The 27,537-nt window shown below is 36.8% G+C and overlaps 3 protein-coding genes and 1 long non-coding RNA gene across 5 annotated transcripts; 1 reads left to right on the top strand and 3 right to left on the bottom strand.

The window, feature by feature from the left end:
* Window positions 1–1,536: 1,536 nt before the first annotated feature.
* LOC101889194 (uncharacterized) lies at window positions 1,537–2,758 on the bottom strand. The gene is made up of 2 exons (XM_005186893.3): window positions 2,670–2,758; window positions 1,537–2,584 (listed from the first exon to the last, which is right to left on the bottom strand). The coding sequence occupies exon 2, from the start codon at window positions 2,409–2,411 to the stop codon at window positions 1,665–1,667; it is 747 nt and encodes a 248-aa protein (XP_005186950.1). The 5' UTR covers window positions 2,412–2,584; window positions 2,670–2,758; the 3' UTR covers window positions 1,537–1,664.
* A 7,987-nt stretch (window positions 2,759–10,745) lies between these two features.
* On the bottom strand, window positions 10,746–20,352 carry LOC131803028 (uncharacterized). Of its 2 annotated transcripts, none has more exons than XM_059123929.1 (2): window positions 19,041–20,352; window positions 10,746–11,654 (listed from the first exon to the last, which is right to left on the bottom strand). In XM_059123929.1, the coding sequence occupies exons 1-2, from the start codon at window positions 20,005–20,007 to the stop codon at window positions 10,975–10,977; spliced, it is 1,647 nt and encodes a 548-aa protein (XP_058979912.1). In that variant the 5' UTR covers window positions 20,008–20,352; the 3' UTR covers window positions 10,746–10,974. The 2 variants fall into 2 exon arrangements, with proteins under 2 accessions (XP_058979912.1, XP_058979913.1); XM_059123930.1 differs by lacking the exon at window positions 19,041–20,352 and adding an exon at window positions 13,720–14,738.
* A 1,218-nt stretch (window positions 20,353–21,570) lies between these two features.
* Window positions 21,571–22,626, top strand: LOC131803030 (uncharacterized). The gene is made up of 2 exons (XR_009342446.1): window positions 21,571–22,250; window positions 22,306–22,626. It is a non-coding gene; the product is annotated as an uncharacterized LOC131803030 (long non-coding RNA).
* Window positions 22,627–23,158: 532 nt separating this feature from the next.
* On the bottom strand, window positions 23,159–27,290 carry LOC131803029 (EGF domain-specific O-linked N-acetylglucosamine transferase). Its single transcript, XM_059123931.1, has 3 exons — window positions 25,320–27,290; window positions 23,765–23,979; window positions 23,159–23,691 (listed from the first exon to the last, which is right to left on the bottom strand). Exons 1-3 carry the CDS (start codon window positions 26,313–26,315, stop codon window positions 23,310–23,312), a joined length of 1,593 nt encoding a protein of 530 aa, XP_058979914.1. The 5' UTR covers window positions 26,316–27,290; the 3' UTR covers window positions 23,159–23,309.
* Window positions 27,291–27,537: the final 247 nt, after the last annotated feature.

A 27,537-nucleotide genomic window follows, 5' to 3' on the forward strand; every position in this document is an offset into this window, starting at 1 on the left:
TGCTGTCCAAAATACTCCAGCCACAATAGTCCAACGGATTGGTATCCGGAGATTTTGGTGGCCATTGTGCGCTGGAAATGATTGAAATGAAGCGAGGAACCTCATTTGTAACCATTCTTGGGTGGCGCGTGCTGAGTGCGATGGTGCTGATTCCTGTTGACATGTCCAAGGTCTGCGGTAAAAATGTTTGCGTCCCCGAGGCTTTAATACACCCTCTAGAATATTTTCGCGATAGTATCCTGCATTTATTCTGATCCATTGTTCGATTAATAGGAGCGGAGAGCGACCATCGGCTGTTATGGCAGCCCACACTATCACCATGGCCGGCGCTTGAGTTCATTTTGTTTGTTTACAAACTGCTGGACAACGAATGTTTCCTCATCGGAGAAAACCAAATTCGGCAGTTCACCACTTTCAGCCAAGCGAAGCAACTCTTTAGCTCTTTTGAGTCTATTTTCTTTCTGTTGCGGTGTAAGTTCTTACACTTTTTTGAATTTCAATGGATTTACCCCGAGCTCATTTTTCAATATTTGTCTAATGGAATATTGCGATATGTTCTGGTCACGATCCACGATCAAGCGGATTTCGATCAAATCGCTTTTTTACTTTTCGAACCATTTCTGCTGATGTTGCTGTTTTTTTCCGTCCACGGAAATGAGCGATGGTACGAGACACAAAAGATTTATTCACATTTAAATACTGTAGTGCTCTAACGATAGCCACTTGTGGTTTTACAGCCAAATATAAAGAAATCACACTATCACGCTTGAATTTCATCACGAATTACTACTTTTCTGGTAAATTCTCACCAAAAAGCTTTTGTACGCTCGCAAACAATATAATGAGCTATCACTGGAATAATTTTAACAGCTGTCGGACGAGTGACTTAGAAATGACAGCAGTCTGAAGTTGATTGAAGTTTTATCATCTCACCCTGTATATATTGGGCAGCCCACAAAGCGTACATTTTTTTTGAGACGATCATGTTTCAGCAAAGCTCCGTCCGAGTTTTCCCTAACTTTAAACAGGAACAACGCTGATAGGAATATGGTCACATAACTGTTGAGATTGGAATCAAAAAGCTTGTAAAACCGTTATATTTGTAGCCATATTCATTTGCCTCGTCCATATAAAAATATGTGCGCTAACTCGCACTACCCATTTTTTCTACACCGTGTCCAGGTGTTACGGTTACAAATACATTCCTTAATCTGGGTGTGATCACATAATATACTATACTAATATACTATTGTTAGTATTGGGGGTTGGAGGCAAAAGTTTGTATAACTGGTCATTTGGGCGCCACTCATTCTCCTCGTCATTCTAGAGATTTGTATGTATGAAGTACACAAATGGCAAAGTAATCACTTTTTGAGGTTAGGGAACAAAAATAAATACATTTTAATAATTTAGGCACCACTCATTCGCCTCTCCATTCAAAATACGTTTGATACTTAATCGTTTCTTTTAAACACTTTCACTGGGCCGCTGATTGCCTATGATTGCTTATTAAATGGTTTCCACTAAATATATAAGTATACTGAGATTCCAAATTTTTACAAATTTAATAACTTTTATAAGTCTTCTATAGGTAGATTCAAAAATATTTCCAAAAATACAAAAACAACTGCGTATTCCAATTCATTGTTTTTTTTTTTAACACCTCAATGACGAATCAATGTCTCAAATGGCATAATTACGCCCGTGGGTAAAATTACAAAAATTATGCGAGGAGCCTTCTCCGTTTCAAATTGTGTGGGATGGCTACTAGTCGAAGAATTGGTAAAGACTTCATATACATGACAGCCATCACCATAATCCTGCAACTTGGTCCACAACCATTTTGGTGGCGAAGATGGTTCTCTACCCATCAACATCTTTTCTTTTATCTTACGGCATGCCAAGGAACACAGAGAAAATGAACGCTTTAAACTTTGCATCGATTTCCGGAGACAGCTGTCATCGTCTCGAGGTGATTCTTGCAAAATTATTCTGGGTGTTGATTTTCCGCGATCAATGGGACAAATATTAATTTTCGGAAAATTATTTTGATCGCCAGACTCCCAAACATTGCTGGATGAATAGAATGATTCCACAGATGTTTGATGGCTTTTCGTGTAAAATTTCGGGAAGGCTTTATAGCACACACTTCTCATGGAACACTGACTCCTCCCACTGCTGTCACTCGTCGATTCGGTATGAAAGAACTTTTGCATTTTACGACCACCCAAGAAATATAAAATGCGATCCATGGTTATTGTAATGGTTTCATCGGGAAATGGTCCAAATGTATTTAGGGCTGGTATTTTTCGAAGTCTTGTCAAAGGCTTTGCTCGATTTACACGGCATTTTGGCACAGATAATTTTGATTTGCGATTGATGTTATAATTATTATTGCAAACTCCATCCATTCGGAGGACTATTGTAAAATTTTATATTTTTTGCAAATATTAAAACCAAAATAATACATTTATTATTGTTTCCTTTTATTTTACATTTTCTGCGTCAGAGATGGGAGTACAAACAATGAAATGCGGCCTTTGACAGTAAGACCTTCTTTCCAAGGCTTTTCTGCACTCCAAAACTGCCATAGATTTAATCATGGTAAAATTAAGAAGGTAAAGTCAATTCAAAAAGTATTATCCATCTCTGCATTTTCTGTAATTTACCTTGTGAATTTTTACTGCATAGAAAATAGGTTCCCACCTCTGATTTGTGTGTATACAATGGATTTGTAAACATAAATTTTTACAATGAGGTGTCTAATGAATAATTTTGAAAAAAGTTTTTTACAACAGGATTTAATGGCGAAAGAATTCTAAAGGGCTAAGTACATAAGAAGCTTGAAGTCATGGCACGGCCTATTTCGTGACATTTCACAAAGGAATTACAGAGCCGCACTAAAATCCTGCCGTCGTTTTCCATTATAATTTGGCATTATTATGCCTAGCCATGACTTCAAGCTTTTTATGTATTTGCACCCTAAGTCTTCAATGTCGCTTGACTATCGTCGTATATAATCACGGAACTGTTATCTTACCGTTCCTGTTTGCCTATAGGTCTATGCCTTTTTTGATCGCAAAAATTTTCGCCTGGAATAGACTACAGTCGTTGCCAAAATTGTAGGATTTTATAAAATATATCACAGAAGATCCCAGCTCCTGTCCCATATTCCATTTTAGAACTATCATTATAGAGAGCTATTCCGCATAAAGGTGGATTGTCCAGAATTTCCTGCCAAGTATGTGGATGTCGAGTGGTTCGAAGTCCAACCGTTTTTGATATGTAGTCACTAGCATTGACCTCTCCACTTATAATTCCTAAGGATTTAGGATCCTTTGAAAGGACTTTACGGAATCTGGCAGCATCGTTGACGTTCTCTATTGACTCAGCGAAGCAGACACATGACTTACGCTTGGCGTTTTTGATCTCACTATTGAACTTGTTAAAGACGGCCTTATAGGCTCTCCCGTCCGTACGTTGTATGGTCTTGCTGGCCCTATTATGCAATTGTCTGCTATCCCTCCTTGGTTGACTAAAAGTTTGGACCACCAGACTGGCTAGCATCACCTACTTGATATCGCCGCAGTGATATCTTCTCCGCTGAAATTACCTAGGAAGATTAGGTTTAAGTTCTTCTTAGCGAAGATACATGTGCTTACCATATCAGACGACCCGCTCTCTCCCTAGGCCAGGCACCTTATTAATATAAATATGCGGTTTCCTGGATTTCAATGAAGTGTAACCTCACCCTGCGGTTTTCTGGGTCATCCTCATCTCCAGGAGATGACTCTGACGTCAAGTTCCTCATCAGATAGAGGTATGTCGTTCCCAAAACCAGAGGGAACACCTCTTTTTTTCAAGAGGGTGGACAACTATTCACTTTGCTGTCATAAAACAACGGTTCGCCCCGCCCGAATTCAAAATCATTTTGTTGTAGCAGCTCATACTGCTGTGTTCGTCTCTCAATCGGGTTCTGCTTCTAGATTCAGTCTCAAAAAGAAAGCAACCTGTACGGGTTGGATCCACAACGAAACTGGAGTTAGGTGAATACGTTTCGCTGAGCAGCGAAATAGGTGCAGCACATCGTTGTCAATCCGGGCCTAATAGGAATTGAAGCGGCTGCACCATCCGGATCTTAACTGAGCCAAAACTACTCGGACTTATCGCTCTTCAGCTACGATGGGAGGGGGATGGCCTTCTAGTGCAGTATACACTCTATATCCTTCCATGACTTCTGAGACCGCGTTAGAGTGAATATTATTAAGTCTCGCTTGATAGGCCTGTTGATATATAGGCTCATGGATGTCTTTCCTTACATGTCTGGGCGGAGGTTGCCTATCCACCAGATGGAGATTCTGATGGCTCTGACTGTAACACCCAAGCAGGTATCGCATTGACAGCATTTTATTTTGCTGTCGCACCGTAAGACCTTCGCCTCCTCATGTAGGTGGTCGACAGGTGTCATGAGGAGGCACTCTGTTGCGGTTCTAAGGGCGGCATTCTGGCAGGACTGAATATGTTTCCACTGCGTAGCACTAACGTTGGCGGACCACACCAGAGCCATATTGTTTACCATAGTTTATCGCGTTGTAAGAGGTCAACAAGGTTTCCTTATCTGTTCCCCAAGTGCTGCAGGCCAGAGACTTGAGAATATTGTTCCTACAATCCCACGGCGGCCGGTTCTATGTACTGGATTGACTCAAAGCAACAAACCTTCGAACCAGCAAATACATGTTCCTGTTCAAAATCATGTCCTTTGTCTTGCTGTTGTTGATTCTTCCGATTTTGGTTGTTAATGGTTGTGCTTGTTTGTATTTCTTTAGTGTTCTCCAAATTTTTTGTTTGGACGGCGGAGGAGAAGCTGTCCGCCATGGCATAGCCTCCATACCATGGTATTGACTTGCAGTTAAGCCTGTTACTCCCTCGTCGAGACTTAGGATATTTGGTTCAAGACTCCCACCATGGAAAAAGCTGAGCTGTTCGCGGCTGCTTATTTAATTCGCAGTTGCCCAATATATATATTGGGCGTCCGATATCATTAAATTCTAAGTCGATTGAACGATATCCATCTGTCGGTTGAAATCGCGATACAGCCCACATTATTTCCGGCTTCAAAATTCGGCAGAACAATTTGTATATATCGCCATATAACGGTACCTCCGGATATTCGATATTTTCTAAAAATTGTTATTTGTAGGTCATAATGTGTTCAAGCTCCAGTGACGAAACATTGTATATTGAGATCCACGTTTTGTATAGCCCCCATATAATGGCACCTCCGGATATTCGTTATTTTTATAATTTTTTCCACATTTTTTCACGGATTTGTCCAAAAATTTGTATTTGTAGGTCATACTGGGTTCTAGCTACAATGGCGGAACATTGTATATATAGGTCCACGGGTAAATGGGTGGACGAAAATAACTTTGACGTCTTATCGAAAACCTCCCATCGAACTTATAAAGTAGTCCCAGTCTTCCTTGATTTTAATCCTTTTTATTTCATTATTTTTTCTTGTTATCAACCTTCAAACATATTTCCTTAATTTCCCCCTTTGTCTAATAAAATCTCCGATTGTTTGTCATCTGTCAATAGATTTTAGCTGTAATTACAGAAGAAGAAAAAAGTCCCAATGCGGAAAAAAGAGTGATTAACTTCTCTTTATCTCTTCTTCTTAATGTCCACTTTTTTGGGGGAGAATTTTCCACTTTTTTCCGCAGTGCATTTAAAGGCAATTACTCGTTAGTTTTCACACCTTTTAACCTCCCCACCCTGAGTGGTGACATAAACCTCCCTTAATATTATTTCCTCATCTCACCCTCCCCTCCCCTCCCTTGATCTCTTGTTTGTTTGTGTTTCTTCAAAAGATGAGATAAATGAAATCTCCTCATTTTTTCCTGATGATTTCCGGTGTTAAGCATCTTAACCTTTTGCTTCTTCATTCGTTTGTTTGCCTTGGTGGACATTTTCAAACAATGGCACAGCCAAAGGCTATGGAGGCTAGTTTTCTTCTTTTTTGGGATTTTCTCCCATTTTGTCTGTGCATTGTTGTCTTCATTTTCTTAATAGAATTTTTATCTATTGGCTGTAAATCTCACATGAAAACAGAATCACAATAAAATAATGGCAACGAGAGAAACAAAACAGAAGCAGAAGTTTAATGCCGATAATCTATTAAATATCCGATGATAACGGGGGTCAATGGAGGGGGTGGTGGGGTTGCTATAGTGCTATTTTTTCCAAGGACATTAAAGTTCAAGTTCGTTGTTTGGTAAATACTCTGCTATCGACAGAAAATCTTCAAAGGGTCCTTTTTACAGGGTGAGATGAAAAAACTGCAACCAAGTTCAGACTGCTGTCATTTTTAAGCCACTCGTCCGACAGCTGTTAAAATTATTCCAGTGATAGCTCATTATATTGCTTACAAGCGTACAAAAGCATTTTGGTGAGAATTTTCCAGAAAAAAAGTTATTCGTGATGGAATTCAAGCGTGATAGTGTGATTTCTTTATGTTTGGCTGGGAAACCACATGTGGCTATCATTTAAATATTTTGTGTCTCGTACCATCGCTCGTTACGGTGATACTTGTAGTGTAGTCCGCCGTCAAGGAAGTGGACGGAAGAAAACAGCAACATCAGCAGAAATTGTACGAAAAGTAAAGAAGCGACTTCATCGGAACACGCGTCGCAGTGGCCTTAAAATGGCTCGTGAGCTGAACATATCGCAATATTCCATTCGGCAAATATTGAAAAATGAGCTCAAGGTAGAGCCATTGAAATTCCAAAAAATACGAGAACTCACACCGCCGCAGAAAGAAAATAGACTCAAAAGAGCTGAAGAGTTGCTTCGCTTGGCCGAAAGTGGTGAACTGTCGAATTTGGCTTTGTCCGATGAGAATACATTCGTTGTCCAGCAGTTTGTTTATTTGCTAAAGAGGTCAGCTGAAAATGTGTACCTTCGGTTAGCCACCAGAACCCAAGCGCCGGCCATAGTGATGGTGTGGGCCGCCATAACAGCCGATGGTCGCTCTCCGCTCGTATTAATCGACCGTGGCATCAGAATAAATGCCGCAGAGCAACATTCGGGCAGTGTGTGACAGTTTCATTGGCCGTTTGAAGGCCAAAATTCGTGCCAATGGCGACCAATTCGAACAAATTAAAACTTACTCTAAAATTTGATGCTATATCGACATTATTTCATTCATTCAATAAAATTTAAAAAAATATGTATATAAAAATTATGGCGTTTGACTTTGTTGCAGCTCTTTTATCTCACCCTATATTTAAGGTTGTCTGTAGATGCGAGACCTTCTTTAAGTCTTCTATTGATAGAAGACTTTCCTTAAGTCTTCTATAAATAAAAGACCCTTGTAAAGATCTCCTCTGCCATAGGCAAAGGAAAGACTTCTAAGAATGTAGATATCTATAAAATATAGATATTAAGTTTTTCTACTTTGAAACGCCTTCCAAAGGTCGTCAAGGACCCTTTGGACGTTCCTGAATCTCCTCTTTTTAAAACAATCACTTTTCATCCATTAAATCAATATTTTATTGCTTAATTTGTCCGCTTTCGAATTTATTACTTTAAAAGTTTCAACAACAACTTCATCCCAGTTCCAAAAAAACGAAATAATTGCAGGAAAAATAAATGATTCCCGTTTCGGTCTTTTGATGACATATTGACACAATGGAGCATGACGACATGTGAAATGAAAAGTTACTTTTTGCGGTGATTTAAAAGGCTAGGGGAGTAAAAAATAAATTCAGTTTTTTTTTTATTCCCAACAAGGTTGGGGGTTGTTCATGCCCTTTAAAAAAAACGTAACAATCGAAACATATCATGAACTCCGATTCCTGTTAATCTTCCTAATGTAGCTGAGATATGGATATCAATGATATTTGAGATAAATTGTATGTCAATTAAATTCCCTTTGTTTGTGCTGCTAAATTATTCTAACATCACTGTTAAAAAATTTTGATCAGGATATGTGTTTTTGTGGGACAAAATTCAATTTTTTTTTCCAATAATTACGGAGGAAATCCTGCAGATTATAAAAGTAGGACTAAAACAAGTAAAATAGCATCTAACTTCGGCCGGGCCAAACTTTAAATACCCTCCACCATTTTGAAGGAACATGAAAATTTAAAAAAAATATCCGTAGAAAAATACCTCTCAAATGAAACCCCATTGAGGCTATACGTAGACACAGACAATTTTCAGTTATAGGCTACAATCTTTAAATACGAAATTTGAAACAATTCCGGTGAATAATGCCGCTAAAATCATCAAAATACCGAATATCGGCAAGTACCGTAATATGGGGGGCCATACGGTGACTTGAACCTGCATAGGCAATTTTCAGTCATAGGCTGCAGAACCCATTACGATCTTTAAATTTCGAAATTTGAAACAATTCCGGTGAATAATGCCGCTAAAATCATTAAAATACCGAATGTAGGGAGGTATCGTTATATGGGGGCCATACGTAGACATGATCCTGCATGGGTAATTTTCAGTGATAGGCTGTAGTACCGATTTCGAACTCCATATACGAAATTTGAAACAATTCCGGTAAATAATGCCGCAAAAATTATCAAAATACCGAATATAGGGGGATATTGTTATATGGGGTTCATGCGAATACGTTATATATTCTACAAAATTTTTTGTCTTACAATTTTACCATAGATCCCAGGAGATGCCAAATGTCTAAAGGGTACCTAATCAGAAATGTATACATATATATTAAAAACACATTTTAGGATTGAAGACGTACTTTGTGCGAGTTTCTGCTAAAATCTCCAACAAAGCATCATTTTAAAAGCATTACGTCAAAGAAAAAAATATTCTTCATCACATTTTGCTATAAGTCACCAAATAATAGAAACCTCTATTTGCCTCTATATTTTAACAAACAACCATGTGATACCCTACAACACTACAATATTTTAGAAGCTCCCTTATGTCCAAATCCATTTTGGAAGATTTCGCTTTTGAAATGATGTCACGGAACACTGCCCAGATTTTACCTGTAGCATTTTGACCAGGGACATTTGCCCAATATTTACGCACTCCGTCGTGCTCTTAAGTTGTTGTGGACCATTTTATAGCTAAATATAATCCACTGGTCATCCAAAATGCTAGAACTATTCCCTGTCTCTGACTCTCTTCTCATACCAAATTCCATTTCGATTGGTTTCAATTGTGTGATCAGGAATATTTTTCATAATTTGGATAATTTGAACCTCTAAAAATTTTTCGATCATCTCCAAAAGCAAGAGGGTACTCTATATCTCTAAATTTAGACTCATCTATATGATTTGCTTGTCTACGATATTTGGCTATATTCGTCAACGAAATCAGCATTTGTCTATTTTGGATATCATCTGTAAGTAATGTTTGGTATTTTTTCACACAAAAGTAGTGGTCCATCTACCCGCTGTCCTAATATCTAACTTCATGCGAGATTTCGTGTCCTTTGGTTTCTATTTGTGTCCTTTATAACGGCTGCAAAATCAGGAACATGTTTAGTTGTTGGTCCATTTCAACCACTAAATATATTGCGGACATCTTTAAAAACAATAGGTCTAGCCCTTCTGAGCCTAAACCTATCCTTGTGAAAATTTTCGTGAGCATCGGACGATAATTGAAAAAAATTGAAAAAATAGAACAAAATACTACAGAATCTGTATTAACGCATTATTGGGACTTTTTATGCGATTTTTTTAGATTTTATCGTTTTATGACAAGGGGGCATTGTAAATTAACAAAATTCGTCAAAATCGGCTCAGCCATTCTTGAGATATAAGCATCCTAGGTAACATTCCTTCCTTTGTATATACACATTGTATATATTTCTATATATATATATATATAAATATATATATATATATATATAAATATGAATATAAATATATATATATATATATATAAATATATATATATATATATATATATATATATATATATATATATATATATATATATATATATATATATATATATATATATATATATACATAGATATATATACATATATATATATATATATATATATATATATATATATATATATATATATATATATATATATATATATCTATTTATTTACTATCGGTATCTACGTTTCGCCGGGATTAATGGAAAATGTGACTTTTCGTTAACACAAATTTTATGGTCTATTTCAACCACTAAATATAATCCGATGACCATCCAAATTGGAAAACTTCTGCCCAGCCCTAAGCTCTAGTCCCATGCTAACTTCCGCGTCGATTGGTCTATAATTGCGATCTGTAGAGCAACTGCAAAATCAGGAAAATTTTCAGTTTTTGGTCCATTTCAACCCCTAAATATTATGTAAACATCTCCAAAAGCAATATTTTTCTATTCTGGCTATATCCCCACCTACATTCTAAATTTCATGAAGATGACGTACATACATAGCGAGATCGACTCAGCTAGGCGAGAAAGGAAGGTCCATATATACTTTCCTATGTGGGAAACCAATATTTCGAGGTTTTACATAATTGTTGGCCTAATCAAACTTATAGTACCCCCAACAAATAGTGTTGTAGGGTATAAAAATGTGGGTTACTTTGCTCTGTAAACTTTCAAAACGCCGAAACATTTGTCTTCCAATTTTAGCTTTACTTTCAAAATCTGCTGGATTTTCCCCTTAATTATTTTTTTGTGTTCTATAGGGTAATTATTGACGCACTACGAAAATTTACAACAAATTCCACTACAAAATCATTGACATTTTATTTATAAAAAAAATACCACAACATCATAGACCACCAAATTTTGGTCATGTAATCTTATCACTAAGCAAACATAAATAAATATCCAAAAAACATGGGCATAGCGTAGTACATGGGAACTTACACTACATAAACACATAGTCTGTTATGAATCACAATAGGTACAATAGTTGTTGTTGTTTTTTGTTGCTATTTATAATAATTACTCTACCTATGCTATTCTTATTTTAAAACGATACATTAAACTAACAACAAGACTGGTCAGAAACATATAACCCATAAGGATGACCACACTTTCTGTGTTACTTCTTTCGTCGGTATTGAGAAAGATATTCACAGCACCCGTCAAAACATTGCCCAACAAGAAATACACCAAGCCATTATAATTTATGGCTTCTACTAGGGTGGGAATTTTTGAAATGGTTGCAGCACTCGCTGCATTTCCAAGTAAACCCTTTTCCGAAGGATTTGTTAGCTCCAAAATGTGATCCTCCTTATTAACCGGTAATAAGGTATCTAATACTATATCGAATACAAATAAATATAAGGCACACATGGTCACAGCAATGGCCAGCATCCATGTCACGTAGCCAAAATTACAGGTGACCCGAGCAATGCCAATCACCATAACGCTGCTTATCACAACAAGCCATAGAACTGCACCGCAACATGAGAGATGAATTAATTTTTGTTTAATTTCTTCAAAGCTCAAGACATCTTTCGATTTGATCCATTGTCCAATGTACTGCGATAGCAAATAGAGGGCAATAAAACCAGGCAATGAACAGATACCCTCACGATTGGCAGTTAGCAGATCGGTTCGATCGAAGGGATCCAATACAAATGAGGCTATGCCACACTGCAGCGTGACTTCGTGTATTATCAATATAACTGGAAAGAGAAGGAAAACATGTGGAGAATTAAAATATATAATTTTGCAAAGGAAGTATATTACAATTGGGAGATTTTCTATAAATAAATTCTGAACGAAAAATCATACATTTTCAAAATAACTGTATAAAATTATCGACGATCAAGGAGAATATAAAAAATTATATAATTACAAAAAATTATATAATATACAGGGTGAGATGAGAAAACTGCAACCAACTTCAGACTGCTGCCACTCGTCCGACAGCTGTTAAAATTTATTTCAGTGACAGCTCATTATATTGTTTACAAGCGTACAAAGGCATTTTGGTGAGAATCTTCCAGAAAAATAGTTATTCGTGATGGAATTCAAGCATGATAGTGTGATTTCTTTATATTTGGCTGGGAAACCACAATTGGCTACCGTTGGAGCAGTCCATCATTTAAATGGGAATAAATCTTTTGTGTCTCATATCATCTCTCGTTGCCGTGATACTGGTAGCGTAGCCCGAAGTCAAGGAAGTGGACGGAAGAAAACAGCAACATCAGCAGAAATGGTTCGAAAATTAAAAAAGCTACTTGATCGAAACCCGCGTCACAGTGGCAGAAAAAATGGCTCGTGAGCTGAACATATCGCAATATTCCATTCGGCAAATATTGAAAAATGAGCTGGGGGTAAAGCCATTGAAATTCCAAAAAGTGAACGAACTTACACCGCAACAGGACGAAAATAGACTCAAAAGAGCTAAAAAGGTGCTTCGCTTAGCCGAAAGTGCTGAACTGCCGAATTTGGTTTTCTCCGATGAGAAAACATTCGTTGTCCAACAGTTTGTAAACAAACAAAATGATCGTGTTTACTTGCCAAAGAGGTCAGCTGAAAATGTGCACCTTCGGTTGGCCACCAGAACTGAAGCGCTGGCCATGGTGATGGTGTTGGCCGCCACAACAGCCGATGGTCGCTTTCCGTTCGTATTAATAGACCGTGGTATAAGAATAATTGCCGAATATTATCGCGAAAATATTCTGGAGGGTGTATTAAAACCTTGGGCACGCAAACATTTTGGCCGCAGACCTCGGACATTCCAACAGGACTCAGCACGCACCACCTAAGAATGGTTACAAAATGAAGTTCCTCGCTTCATTTCCAGCGCCAATGGCCACCAAAATCTCCGGATACCAATCCGTTGGACTGTTGTGTCTGGAGTATTTTGGAAAGCAAGGTTGACACCAAAAAATACAAAAACTTCGATCACCTCAAGCCAGCGCTTCGCCGGGAATGGACCAAAATACCGCAGAGCAACATTCGGGCAGCGTGTGACGGTTTCATTAGCCATTTGAAGGCCATAATTCGTGCCAAAGGTGACCAGTTCGGACAAATCTAAACTTATTCTAAAATTTGATACTATTTCCGAACATTTTTTGCGTTTATTCAATTAAACTAAAAAAAATGTAAAAATTATGGCGTCTGACTTTGTTGCAGTTTTTTGTTTATCTCACCCTGTATATCTCTGTAGTCATGTGGCTGAGGTTGTAAAATATAAATATTCGAATAAGAACAACTTTTATTCTAACCAGGCCTCTTTAAATCAGCTGATTTATTGAAGATGGTCCACTGAATGCCAAAAAGATTGACTGTATTTTTTTTTTTTTAAGATAAACTTCTCTATTCTTCAAAGGTCAGCTACTGTTCACTAATAACATCATCAATTTTTTCGAAGGATTTTAACTGATTCTCTCCTTTCTCCTTTCCAACTGACTGTAGGTTAATTAATCATAACTCAAAAATTAAATTGATATTTTTCAATAAAACCAACTCATCTCCTATAAAATCCAAGAAAATCCACAAAATTCTTTGGAGGTCAACACCTTTATGGAAGAAGAAGATCTAACAATTTTTATGAAGATAGATAGATTCCCATAAAAAATATCGACTGATTTTTCAAAGAATATCCACCACAATGGCTGTTATTTTATTATCTTCATTAAGCAGATCTATTTTTTATAGGGAAAATTGATAAAACTTCTAAGAAAAAATGTTTGTTAGTCCGGATAAAACCGATACTAATACAAGTCCTTGATCACTCACCCAATCCAAGTGGCAGCAAGTGCTTATGAGATCTTGCCAAAAATCCAAACAAAGTACCAAACAACTTCGTGAAACCCAACGTGAAGAAAGCATTCAAATGTTTGCCATATTCATGTTCATCCTGGCCATAACCAATCATGGCAATTACAATTGTTCGACCCATACCCAATATCAGCATGCACGTCACAGTTATTAGCATTTTACGTAAATCTGTAAAACGTTTGGGTCTCGACGAAACCAGGGCCATTGCAAAAACAAACAGACCAATACCAACATCCATAAGTCCCGCACCATATGTTCGATGTTTGCGAAAGACTAGAGGGAAACTTGTAAAATCCACAGCCAATATACACAGCACTGTTAGCAGATAAACATTTGTTCGGAGTAGAGTGAAAAGTGCCGGCCGTTGGCCAAATTCAAATTCTCTGCGCGATGCTTTCTGTAAACATTTTGTACGCCAAATAGTCAAGGCCAGCGCAAGTATTGCTCCCAACAATATGTGTGCCACATATTTATGCAGAAGATTTACACTTAAAACAGTTGGTATTGAGATCACTAGAAATTCCAAAATATACACACTACACCACGACCGCGAACAACACCAACAACATCGCTGACGTGCAACGCGAGCCAATGCTATGGCTATTAAGGCCACCAATATGGTACACTGAATGGGCCACAAGCGTTCTAAAGTGTTTTGCGAATAAATCTCGAATTTCGACATTTGAATAATTAAATTTTTTATATGCGCCACAAATGCAACGTTCATAACATCACCACGGCGACGCGTATTTGACCAGTCGAATGTGATACAGCTGATGGTGTTAAACTGAACTATTCTTCACTGCTAGTGTGTTGCGTTTGCTGGTTGTGTCTCCTTCTTCCGCAACGGATCGATTTATGGCAATTGTTGATAAGATTACCGGGGATATCGCTAAAACAAACACCATTTCCAATTGAAATTGGATTAAGGTGAAATTGTTATTTGTAATAATTTTTTTTTCTGAAATGTGTTTGTACTTGTCAGAAAAATGTCATTTTGTTTGCCTAAAGGGTGTGTTGTGGGTTGAGTGAATTTATGAGACATTTCTTTGAAACTTTTAGTGTCGAAAATAGAGTTTCCCATATAAAAATACTGAATATATTTCCTCACAACTCAGAAGGTATAAAACCGATATATATCGCAACTCTATCTAATACCAAGGCATTTTTTGGATATAAATGAAAAAAATGAATCGTCTAAAAGCACGTTAACAACAAAAGGTCCTTTTGGTCCACCATAAGTCTACGCAAAGTACTCCGCATATTGCACAAAGCATTTAAAATCATTAAATTCAATTAAATTCAATGCGAAAGAATAATAAGCAAGTGTAAACAACGTTTAGTTTTGTTGGTCGAATTTTTGATTGCCTCCACAATGTGAAAACTTGACTTATAATCAAACCGACAATTGGGTTGACAATTTGGGGCAAACTGGAGAATATCGAAAATACACGGTGAGATAAAAAAAACTGCAACAAACTCAAACGCCATAATTTTTACGCTTTTTTTAAATTTTATTGAATGAAAGCAAAAAATACGGAAAGAGCATCAAATTTTACAATATGTTTAGATTTGTTCGAATTGGTCACCTTTGGCACGAATTATGGCCTTCAAACGGCCAATGAAACCGTCACACGCTGCCCAAATATTGCTCTAAAGTATTTTGGTCCATTCCCCGTTTGACTTACTTGAGGTGATCGACACTTTGGTATTTTTTAGTGCCAACCTTGCTTTCCAAAATACTCCAGACACGATAATCCAACGGATTGGTATCCGGAGATTTTGGTGGCCATTGTGCGCTGGAAATGAAGCGAAGAACCTCATTTTGTAACCATTCTAGGGTGGCGCGTACTGAGCGCGATGGTGCTGTCTCCTGTTGGAATGTCCAAGGTCTACGGCCAAAATGTTTGCGTGTCCAAGGCTTTAATCCACCCTCCAGAATATTTTCCCGACAATATTCGGCATTTATTCTGACGCCACGGTCGATTAATACGAGCGGAGAGCGACCATCGGCTGTTTTGGCGGCCCACACCATCACCATTGCCGGCGATCGGCGCTTGTGTTTTGGTGGCCAACCGAAGGTGCACATTTTCAGCAGACCTCTTTGGCAAGTAAACACGATCATTTTGTTTGTTTACAAACTGCTGGACAACGAATGTTTCCTCATCGGAGAAAACCAAATTCGGCAGTTCACCACTTTCGGCCAAGCGAAGCAACTCTTTATCTCTTTTGAGTCTATTTTCTTTCTGTTGCGGTGTAAGTTCTTGCACTTTTTGGAATCTCAATGGCTTTACCCCAAGCTCATTTTTTAATATTTGCCGAATGGAATATTGCGATATGTTCAGCTCACGAGCCATTTTTTGGCCACTGCGACTCGGGTTTCGATCAAGTCGCTTCTTTACTTTTCGAAGCATTTTTGCTGATGTTGCTGTTTTCTTCCGTCCACTTCCTTGACGTCGGGCTACGCTTCCAGTATCACGGCAACGAGCGGTGGTGCGAGACATAAAAGATTTATTCACATTTAAATGCTGGAGTGGTCTAACGATAGCCACTTTTGGTTTTCAAGCCAAATCTAAAGAAATCACAATATCACGCTTGAATTCTATCACGAATAACTTTTTTTCTCGAAAATTCTCACCAAAATGCTTTGGTACGCCTTTAAAAAATATAATGAGCTGTCACTGGAATAAATTTTAACGGCTGTCGGACGAGCGGCTTAGAAATGACAGCAGTCTGGAGTTGTTTGCAGTTTTTTCATCTCACCCTGTATAGATATAGGATTCCGTAAAATACTCCTAATATTCAGAATGTTGATGATTTTCGCCTATTTTCTATACCTCAGCCATATGGCTAGAGAGGGTATATATCATTTGATATATAACGATAACTAACGGTTTTAGACCCTAGGTCTCTTTGGACCAAATCCATCTCAGGATATTAGGAGTCGATCTAACGATTTCCGTCCGTTCGTCCTTCTGTCTGGCTGGTGCGCACGATAACTCTCGAAGGGAGTATCCGATTTGATCCAAACTTGGTATATCGTAATATTATTGTCAAATTAAGATCGAGTTCGGAGATGGGCAATAACAGTCTTCTACTTCTGGTACCTTCCACATAAAATGTCAACTTTTTCAAAGAATATAAATTACTACACAGAACGAGACAATATTATCCAATTTTGCTCTTACTTTGTGAATCCAAATATTTGCATCAGTGCTAGGTTAGATGCGAAAATGGACAATATCGGTCCACTCCATCAAGTACCTCCCTCACAAAGCGTCAAAACTTTGAATAATTATAGCTCGTATAAAATGTGATGTAAGTGTCCGATTGTCTTCAAATTGCACACATCACTATATTTTTATTAAGTCAGGGTCGGGTGTGAAAATGGGATATATAGGTCCACTCATTCTGGTACCTCCCCCACAAATGTTCAACATTTTGAGTGACCATGAAACTCATAAAACGCGAAATTAGCATCCGATTCCATTCAGGCTTGATACATCTCAATATTTCCATCAAAACAAGATCTGTTATAAAGATGGTACAGATCGGGCCATTTCTACTGGTACCTCACCCACATAGAGTTCAAAATTTTTGAAAAACAAAATGTTAAAATATAGCGCAATATGCATTCAACTCTCTTCAAACGCAAGATCCGATGTGAAGATGGTATATATCTGCCAACCACTTGTGGTACCTCACCCACAAAGGGTTACATTGTTCAATACTTATATCTGTCATAACTGGTGAAACAAGTTGGTGATTCTTTCCAACTTGCTACATCTAAATATTTCTCCTAACCAGAAATCTGATAGTCACCCACAAAGGGTTACATTGTTCAATACATATGTATATCAGTCATAACTGGTGAAACAAGTCGGTGATTCTTTCCAACTTGCTATATCTAAATATTTCTCCTAACCAGAAATCTGATATGAATATGTTTTTTATCCAAATTTATGATATCGCATAAAATTGAACATAAACCTACGATTTCCTTCAAATTTTGCAACTGCACATAATTTTTCTGTATTAGATGCATTATGAAAATGGAATACTTCGGTCCGCTATATCTGTTACCTCACGCATATTTCCGCATTTTCCTAAAATTTGCGCTTATAGGAAGTAGTCGATACAGTCAAAATCTGGCACGTTGTAGTTCTTATATCTGTCTTAGGTCAGATACGAATAGGCCAACTGCTTCCGAATCTCCCTCATAAAATAATCATAACTCAAGGCTGGTGGTATACATCTGTCGGCAAAACCGACTGATACTATTTTGCTGTTTTTTTTTTTAATTTAATATTTAAAGTTCGTAATGGTTACCACTTCCCCTGTAAATATAGGTTCAAATTTGCGCAAATTACTCATAAAATGGTTCCTCCCGATATTCGTAATTTTCATAACTTTTGCCAAATCTTTTCAGTGAAAATTTGGTATTTTTAGTTCTTAATAAAAGAAATAACATATACCACTTTAGTTGTTCTCAAACAAGCCTATTTTCATATAATTTTAGGACATGAAAACTTGAACAATTGAAAATAAAATTAAATGGAAATAGTGTATTTCTTGTTCCTTTGACTATCTCCCTGTATATGGTTCCAATGGCACAGATGACATATCATATTTTTCTGTAGCACAAACATGCCATTAGATAGTAGGTGACCAATCAAAATTTTAACTTCCATCAGACCTAGTTAACTTTTCTAGAGGCAAATGGTCATAAATTATTGTATCAAAAGAAAATAAAGTGATATTGAAACTTGTCAATTGAAATTTCCAAAATGTTTTTACGGGTGACACGATAAAAACTCTTGCATTATAGACGACAAAAAATATCTAAGAAAATACTGAAGCTTTTTAATGTAAGACTTTTAATCTATATTTTTAATGACGAAACAATACTCCTTTGCTAAAAAAGTACAAAGTACGTCACTTGTTCCTCTTTTATGCACAGTGTTCTGGAGAATTGTGTTTGCGTTTTATGTAGGCGTTTCCGTCCAACATTCCCCAATAGCAGACGTATTATAATTTATTATAGAAAACAAACGAAAAAATATTTCAACAAAACGCTTGTCATGTTATCTGGAGCTTATCAAAATACAAATACAATTTCGAAAATGAATATAAACGATATTGGAAACCTCGCATAATCAATTGATTATGTTATCAATATCTTTTCAAATTATTGCAAAGAAAAAAAAAAACAGGTGTGGTAATCGGAAACTAAAATAAAACACTTATATTTATTAGATTCTCTAGCATTTCAAACTTACCAATACCCAGTGGTAACAGATGTCTATCTTTTCCGGCCACATAGCCGAGTAAGGTTGCAAAAAGTTTTGTTAGACCCAATGTAAAGAAGGCATTCAAATGTTTGCCATATTCATGTTCATCTTGATGGTAATCAATGCTGGTGATAACAATGGTTCGCGCCAAACCCAATACCAACATGCAGGCGACAGTGAAGCACATTTTTCGTATATCGGCAAAACGTTTTGAGCGGGGCGATACCAGGGCCATGGAAAATACAAACAGACCAATACCAACATCCATGAGGCCGGCCCCATAACGTCTGGTCTTGCGAAATTTCTTTGGAAAACTTTCAAAATCAATGGCAAGAATACACAGAACTGTCAACAGGCTTATGGTGGAGCGCAGCAGGGTAAAGATTGCGGGTCGTCGACCAAATTCATATATTCTCTCCTTGGCTCGTTGCGTACACCTCGAGCGCCATACAACTGCCAACACCACGATCACAGCAATTGCCAAGATATGATCAACATATCTATTGAATACATTTACACTTACAACAGCAGGCATTGAGATCACCAGAAATTCTAATATATACACTTTGCACCATGACACCATCCCCGTGCCTCCTTTACTCCGATCATTTCCCTCCTCCTTTCGGTGGCGCCCTAATGTATGACGTACCACCACACGAGCCAATGCTATCGCCATTAACGTCACAACAATGGTACATTGTATGTGCCATATTCGTATTAGCGTTTCTTCCGAATGTTTTTCGTATATATCCATGCGATGGGATGTATCGTTCTGCTCAGCTGTAGGCTTTGACCAACAAACTGGCCAGCGATCTTGAAAACGCCGACATGCCAATAATTGTTTGACCAATGATAGACACTCGAAATTATTGGTTGCCTCAGCGTTACAATAGTACTCATCGTTGCCGGGGTGCCAGTTGTTGTATTTATCTCCATAGTTGTTGTCTAATGCCATGATAAGATTACCCCACCACTTCAGAGTAGGAGTAGCAGCAAACTCAAGTGTTTTCCCGTGTATGTAATTATTTATTTGCAATGAATAGACATTTGTTTTTTATTTGAAGTCTGTAATAGCCATACACGCAATCGTTGATAATTGCAATTGTTTGAAGAAATTAAGTTCTCCAAATGATTAATAAATTGCGATATTCGCGTTCCAACACAACCCTTTAGGTTGAATCAGATTGCAAAGCTACCCTCGGACACCGGCCGCCGATAAGTAAGAAACAAATACTAAAGCGTAATTGCGTGATAAACGTAAAAAATCAAAACAAAAACAAAGATTGTATATAGGGATCCTAAGCACAACATTTTGTCTAGGAAGTGCCAATCAAAACAAAACTACCGAATGTTTGTAGGCTTCCAGAGATTGAAAACGAGAAAGTTATCTGCTGTTTAGCTGTGTTCAGTTGACACTTTATAACGGCTGAACTGAAAGTGCTGCCAAGTTAATGATGTATTTACGAGAGACAACGATGTACGCTAATAAAACAGTTTTTTGTCATTTAATAAAAAAGACAAAACATCAAACGACTGCATAGTGGGACCTTTAAAAATACTTTTAAAAAATCTACGCCTTATACTTCTTAAAAAAATCAATTCTATGGCTCTGTAGTGCCATACCGACAACAATCTGTTAAATTAAAATTCTTATAATTTGGGAAATTACCGACATTTTCATCAAGTTATCGACCAAAAGGAAGTCCTACCGATAGCACCAGTATCGTTAACTTTAATTCGGATTTTTTATTCATAATTTTGAGTAATATTAAAATTACCGATATTTGTCGGTAACTCAAAAGAATGAGTTAAAGAATCCCACTACTGATTGTTGTACTAAAACAATTTTTAAAAAAAAATGCACATATTAGTATTAAAAAGAAAAATCATGCCTAATGGTCCTTGACAGAATTTTTTTTAAAATACCTATGTTTATTGGCTTAATAGCTAAAGGGTTACTCTTCAAGTGCGGCTCTGGCATCCCTTTATAATGTGTCACAAAATATGCCATGCGAAGACTTAAAGCTGCTAATGTACCCACAAATTAATAGTCTTTCAAAAATATTAAAAAAAAACACAAAAGCTAAACACCAAAAGCTTTGTTGACCCTTTAACAATATTTTTTTAACACACAAATTTTGACTCTTTGATCATTGAAAAAATGTTCTTAAAAATCTAAAATTCTTAAGTATCAACGCTATTGGTCCTTTAGTCCTTGAACAACTGTTCCGCAATCGGAACAAAACGACCGACGGTCACTAGGTTTACAGCTGTGTTTAGTTGGCAGTTTATAACGGCTGAAATGAAAGTGCTTCCAAATTGAAGATATGAGTATGGAGAGATAACAAGGTATTGCCATATTAACATTTTTATTAAATAATAAAAGGTAAGTAAAGGATTGAAAAATTAGTTTTTTTATTACAAATAGATAAGTTCTTTCACACAATATTTTGTACCAATTACTGCAAATTCGCCTTTTTATGTTAAAGGTAACATGAGTAGTAAGTAGTCATCAATATTCTCCTTTAAGTCTTTTGAATTCACTTTCGCTCATACAGAAGCAGGCTCGTTCGTACAGAATTATGTGGCTAACAAGGGTCTGTTAGAAGGGCTAAACCATGTTAGCAATAGCTAAAAGACAAATAGATTTGGAAATAAGAATGAAGAATCATCACATTGGCCACTGCACAATAAAACAATGGGAATTGGGTTAGAAATCACAAAATTTAACTTTAAATTTGCTTCTTCCTTCAATCACAAAATTGAGATTTGCTTCTTCCTTCAAAACGCAAATACAACTAATTAATTTTACGGCATACAGCTATGTTGCAAACGATTCCCCGTTTAATAACAGCGGTATACTCATTCCTAGCAGAAACCTTTCTCTGGTCGGTCTGTCCAACTATAAAGACGCATCCAAAACGAAAAAGGGAATGATGGGATTGAGTCATCTGTGAAAAACTGAACTGACTGGTCTGGGCTACTTCCACAAGCTGGGTGTATATTGTGCTTCTTTAAGGCAGAAATTTGAAGTCATTTGAATGATGTTTGGATATCGATGATATGGAAATCTAATCTTAATTTTTGGATTTTTTCATGAAGGGACAAGACTATTAATTACAAAGAACAAAGGATAAGCAGCTCATTATTTAAGAACACCGAGAAAAATTCTTTTATTTGCGAATCCTAAACTGGGCAGTTATGTAAACCATTAACTGGTGATCGTTTATTAAAAGTAAACTTTTCTTTACAGGTTTTTGTAGACTTTCCATGGTTGTCAAGGCATGGACAGAGATAACAGTACCTCCCGATATTTAGATGATTTTTCCCACATTTTTTCACGGATTTGTCTAAAAATTGGTATTTGTGGATCATAATGGTGTCTACTGTTTCCTTTACCCAAAGGTGGAGGGTAATTAAAGTTCGGCGTGGCCGAACTTAATGCTTTTTTACCTGTTATTTCAATTTCAATGCATTTTTGACCTATTAACAAATGTTGGAAATCAATGCATTAACATCCTTGTCTATTTTAGAAGTGAACCGTTATAATAATAAACAAAACTCGTTTAAACAACCTGTTAATAACCATTATGAATCAGTACGTTTTAAACAATTTCATTAGCAACGGGTTAAGGCATTTATCTTGTTTGATATTTTTTATAAGAAACAAGAAATTAGACGTCATCTTAAATAAGTTATCATTATTTAATTTTGACATATTTTAGAATGGCTTGTTTTTTTATTTCCAAAAATAGGTCGATGTGAAGATAATTAAATTATGAACTGCAATTTATATTTTTTCAACAATTAGCTTGGCTTCGGTCAAACTGAAATGAGAGCAAAAGAAACGACTTAGAAAGGTTATAAAAAATGTGAAATTCGATCGATATGCATATGATTTCGTTTAGGAAATATTTTATTTAAAAATTGAGGACTACAGGTTAAAAAAAATTTACAACGATAACTAAATTCTTCTCAATCGACCAAATTCTAAAACTAATAGATTCTTGCAGGTTCTGGAACAGAAAAATTCTCTGAAAATACATAAATTTTCACAATATTCATTTCAATGACACCCTTTGTATGCATATAAAACACTCTCTCAATTCGATTTGGTTATCAAAAATACTTGTCGTTCTTTTAATTTTATTTTCAATAAAATTACAACTTACTTAAATACGAAAATACCACAAAAAACTCTTAAGTACATACAATAATAATCTCAACAGTACTATATATCTTTATAAAAATAACATTTTACAGCTCATCTTTTGTTAAAGCCTCTTGATTATATTTTTGAAAATCTACATGCGCTTTCACATGCTCTGCTGCTTTGTCTACCAGGCGTGCAAATTCTTTTGCATCAAAGGCATAATTTGTAAATTTAGCATGAGCACCACCTTCGGGATGATGGCCCTCATCTTCAGGATACACTAGGTCACGTTCTTCCCATGTTATATAGTTGATGCCACGTAATCTGGCCAAGTCTTTGTAACAATTTGGATCCTCACAATTATAGAGTTCAAAGAGGCTTGCCCATTCGGGTAGAAAGAGTAAATGTGTCAGACCCGCACCGTGCATGCCAATGAGAATGTCAGTGTTGCGTGTTACTTCCAGTTGCTGCAGGAATGTTAATTCTCTATAAAAAGGGGACAAAGAGAATATATTAGATTTCTTAGACAACCTTAGGAATCACTTTGGATTTTACTCACCTTTCATATGAAATTTTTTGTACTATGTAGTCTTCATTTTTACTTATTTCTTCCAACAATTCCTCTTCGTTCTTTACGCGTCTATATTTGGTACGTCGCGATAAAAATGTTATTCGTATCTTGTTGTTTTTGGGTGCAACAAAGGGTACCTTCAAACGATGCAAAATAAATTCTGAAAAAGCTCTAAACAATCCACTTTTTTCACACCCTTGAATCTGGAAGAAAAAATAAAGAGGAAAACATAGTTCAGTTTCAGCCACTTTTATTTCTTTTCAATATTTGAGGATCAGTTCTTATCTTTTTTCACATTTTTTTCTTTTGAAAAAAAAAAATATTTTTTGTAATTTTCAATATTTTAACATTTTTTTTGTTCATGGCTTTTGAGTGGACAATTAAAAAATTTCAACAAATTAATTAAAAATAAAATCAACGAATTTTGATGTACAAGTTACATTTTTTGAGAAAAAAAGTTCGGCCGGGCCGAACTTTGAATGCCCTCCACCATTTGGAACAAATTTGGCAATTCTCAGAAATAATAAAATCCGTTAAAAAATTTGTTAAAATCTTAAAAATACCCAAAGTAGCTGTTACATTGGGGTCTATACGAATTCATCGACCTGCATAGGTAACATTTGTCATAAGCCATTACAATATTCAAATGCGAAACATAAAAGAAATCGGTAATAATGTAGCTAAAATCATCAAAATACCGAATATCGGGAGGTACCGTTATATGGGGGCTATACGAAGACGTGGACATGCACAGACAATCTCCAGTCATAGGCTGTAGGATCCATTACGAACATCAAATACAAAATTTGAAAAAATTCTGGTGAATAATGTCGCAAAAATCAACAAATTACCGAATACCGGGAGGTACCGTTATATGGGGGCTGCTATACGAAGACGTGAACCTGCACAGACAATTTTCTGTCTTAGGCTGTAGTATCAATTACGAACTTCGAATATCAAATTTGACACAATTCCGGTAAATACCTCGCTAAACTCATTAAAATACCGAATATCGGGTGGTACCGTTATATGGGGCTATACCAAAACGTGGACCTACATGGCCCATTTTCAATACCAAAAGTCCTGCAGACATTACATACATTTGAGTAAAACTTTATCAATCTGCTTCAATTCGTTCGGAAGCTCGATAGATTTCCACAGACGGATAGACAGACGAACATCGCTGAATCGACATAGAATTTTATGCTGATGGAGAATATATAAACTTTGTGGGGTCTAATATGTATATTTCGAGGTGTTACAAACGGAATGACAAACATAATATACCCTCTATTCTATGGTGGAAGGTATAAAAATATATATATTTTTGGGCCCATTGTGACGCTATGAGAAAATGACAAAATTATGATCTGTTCCAGAACTGCAAGAATGTAAACATTTTTTTTCTACGACAACCGATTTTTCCTTTATGATATCGAAAAAAGTAAATGCAAAACTAATACAGATTCTTGCAGTTTCTGAAAGAGAGCTTAATGTACTCCCGATTCAATATCCCCTTGAATTCTCATTCATTCATACTTACAATTGGTGTATTATAGTACAGGCCAAAAATCATGCGTGGCAGCAATGGAAAGACAACGTTTCTAAAACATATCCGTTTGCCCTTCACCTGATCCAATGTCCAAACAGGATTAGTACTAAACGCCTTGAATGTATCTCTGAACGGTGAGTCATACGGATAGGTTTCCCACACTATCACCTGGGTATTTCTATCGAACACTGAACTATGAGTTTGATTTACAAACAGCGTGGCATACAAGTTGAAAAAATCACAAAAATGATGATACATATTGTAGGTGGCATCGATTTTCATTAGAAATGTGGGCGTATTAATGAACATATCACACTGTTCACTGCTTTCGCTGATTGGTTCTTTGGATTCGATGAAGTTGCGCAGTTCTGGTGACCACGACTGCAAGGCACCCATGTGATCTAGCTGAGATTTGAGGCGAGTTTCATTCAACTGACAATAGCCTTGAATTTGTCCTTCCTTCAGTACATCCATGTGATAACGTATACGTTCTTGCCGTTTGGGCAAATCTCTAAAGTCCAACATAAGATAACGGCCACGACAAAATCTCATGTACTCGGTGCACTCCAACGAGGAATCGGTAATAAGTTTGGGTTCGCACATTAACTTCATCTCCTTTATTTGATGTTTAATGTAACCAAAATCTGCCTGCTCATAGAATGTCTCCACCTGGGATTCTTTGTTGCGCACCCATCCCGTATGCGAGCCCGGGCAAATGGGTGTTTGAAATCGATTTTCTTTGGCACAGTCCGGTTCATGGCCCCAACAACCTTTGTTGTCTTTTTGCACGATTTTCTGCAGTAGTTCCGTTTTGTTCTGATACTGTTGCTTTACTTTGTCGAACGTGTTTATGTAGCGTTTCAAATGCTCCAATGGTAAATCCGGCAAAGAAAGGCTTTGCTCTACATCACACTCGCACAAACACAGCAGCGGCCACAAGACAACAATGCCCGTCACCGTTATGCTGAGTAATAGAAATTTCTCCATTGTTCATATAAAGGCCAAGGTGTTTCTTTTTAAGTCTGCAGATTTCTCTAATTTGGAATAGAATTTCTTTTCTTGTATCCAGTGCACCGCCCAAAGCAGACAATAGCGTTTGTGGTTTTCTGAGAAATTACACGGCACTTCTCACATTCCCAGTTGCCCGCTTAATTTTAGCCACACTACAACAATCACTTTGTTGGCCTTGGAATTGTTGCACGATTTGCTGGGTAGTCAGGGAGTTAACAAAGTTAATCGAATAACTTGATAAACAAAAAAAGAAACACAAACGACACCTTCACCGCGTAACAGCAGCTGTGCTTGGAGGTTATTCTTCTGGCGACGGATGACCTCACACTTGAATTTTCAGATATTTGTATATTTACTTTGGGATGCTATTCTCTTCGGTTTGGATGTAATTATTTGTTTACCTCAAACACATCATAACTACTCAGATACCGGCTTTTTTCCACATTTTATCGCCCGAGTCAATCAATCAAAATACACAAAAGGTTTTTGTGAGCTTCTTCTCTAAGCAGCAGCTTGTCTTAATCTACACTCAGCCAGCGTTCGCCGTACACCGTTCTTTGCTTGTTGTTATGATGCGCTTAACAATAGTCCAGCCAGCCAGGCAGCAACTGATAGCGCTTGTGGTAGATATGATGTGAGCCGTACAAAAAAAATCTAAATCTGGTTTCCATCGTTGTTCTGCTTGCTTCTGCTGTATGGTGATGATGATGGTGGTAGTGGCTGCTGCTTTAAATATTTCATTCTGTATTGTTTGTGTTTTTTTACTTGCTTGCCTATTCCCTTTCTGCTTGTTTAAGTCGGTCGTACCTGTTGCCAATGTTGTTGTTGTTGGAGGTTGAAGTACACTTTTGGCATTTTCTGGCTACTTAATGGCAGTTTAATGTTTCTGGTTAATAATTTGTTTATGTGTTTGGTGCTTGTCTCTGTTCTCTGTTGGCCTTTCATTATTTTGTTTATTATTGAGAGAGTTGATGTTCTGTCTCTCTGTCAGACTCAGAGTTGGAAAATTAAGTATTTAAATGTTATTAGGGTTTACCGGAACTTACAAAGAGAAAGAAAGGTAACCGAAAAAAGTGAGTTTTGGGGTAAAAAAATAATATATAACAAAATATACTGTATAAGAAAAAATGTTAACATAAGGTAATAGATGGCGAGAATAATAATAAAAAAATAGTAGAATAAATTAAATTAGTACTTT

The sequence above is a fragment of the Musca domestica genome, unplaced genomic scaffold (assembly GCF_030504385.1).
Source record: "Musca domestica strain aabys unplaced genomic scaffold, Musca_domestica.polishedcontigs.V.1.1 26, whole genome shotgun sequence".
NCBI lineage: Eukaryota > Metazoa > Arthropoda > Insecta > Diptera > Muscidae > Musca > Musca domestica.

Coding starts and splice junctions, on each gene's coding strand:
- LOC101889194 (XM_005186893.3), bottom strand. CDS start 2,411: ATGGATGGAGTTTGCAATAATAATTATAACATCAATCGCAAATCAAAA.
- LOC131803028 (XM_059123929.1), bottom strand. CDS start 20,007: ATGGCATTAGACAACAACTATGGAGATAAATACAACAACTGGCACCCC. Junction 11,655..19,040: donor TCTGTTACCACTGGGTATTG/GTAAGTTTGAAA, acceptor TTCTCTTTCCAG/TTATATTGATAATACACGAA.
- LOC131803029 (XM_059123931.1), bottom strand. CDS start 26,315: ATGGAGAAATTTCTATTACTCAGCATAACGGTGACGGGCATTGTTGTC. Junction 23,980..25,319: donor TGTACTATAATACACCAATT/GTAAGTATGAAT, acceptor TTTTTCTTCCAG/ATTCAAGGGTGTGAAAAAAG. Junction 23,692..23,764: donor CAAAAAATTTCATATGAAAG/GTGAGTAAAATC, acceptor CCCTTTTTATAG/AGAATTAACATTCCTGCAGC.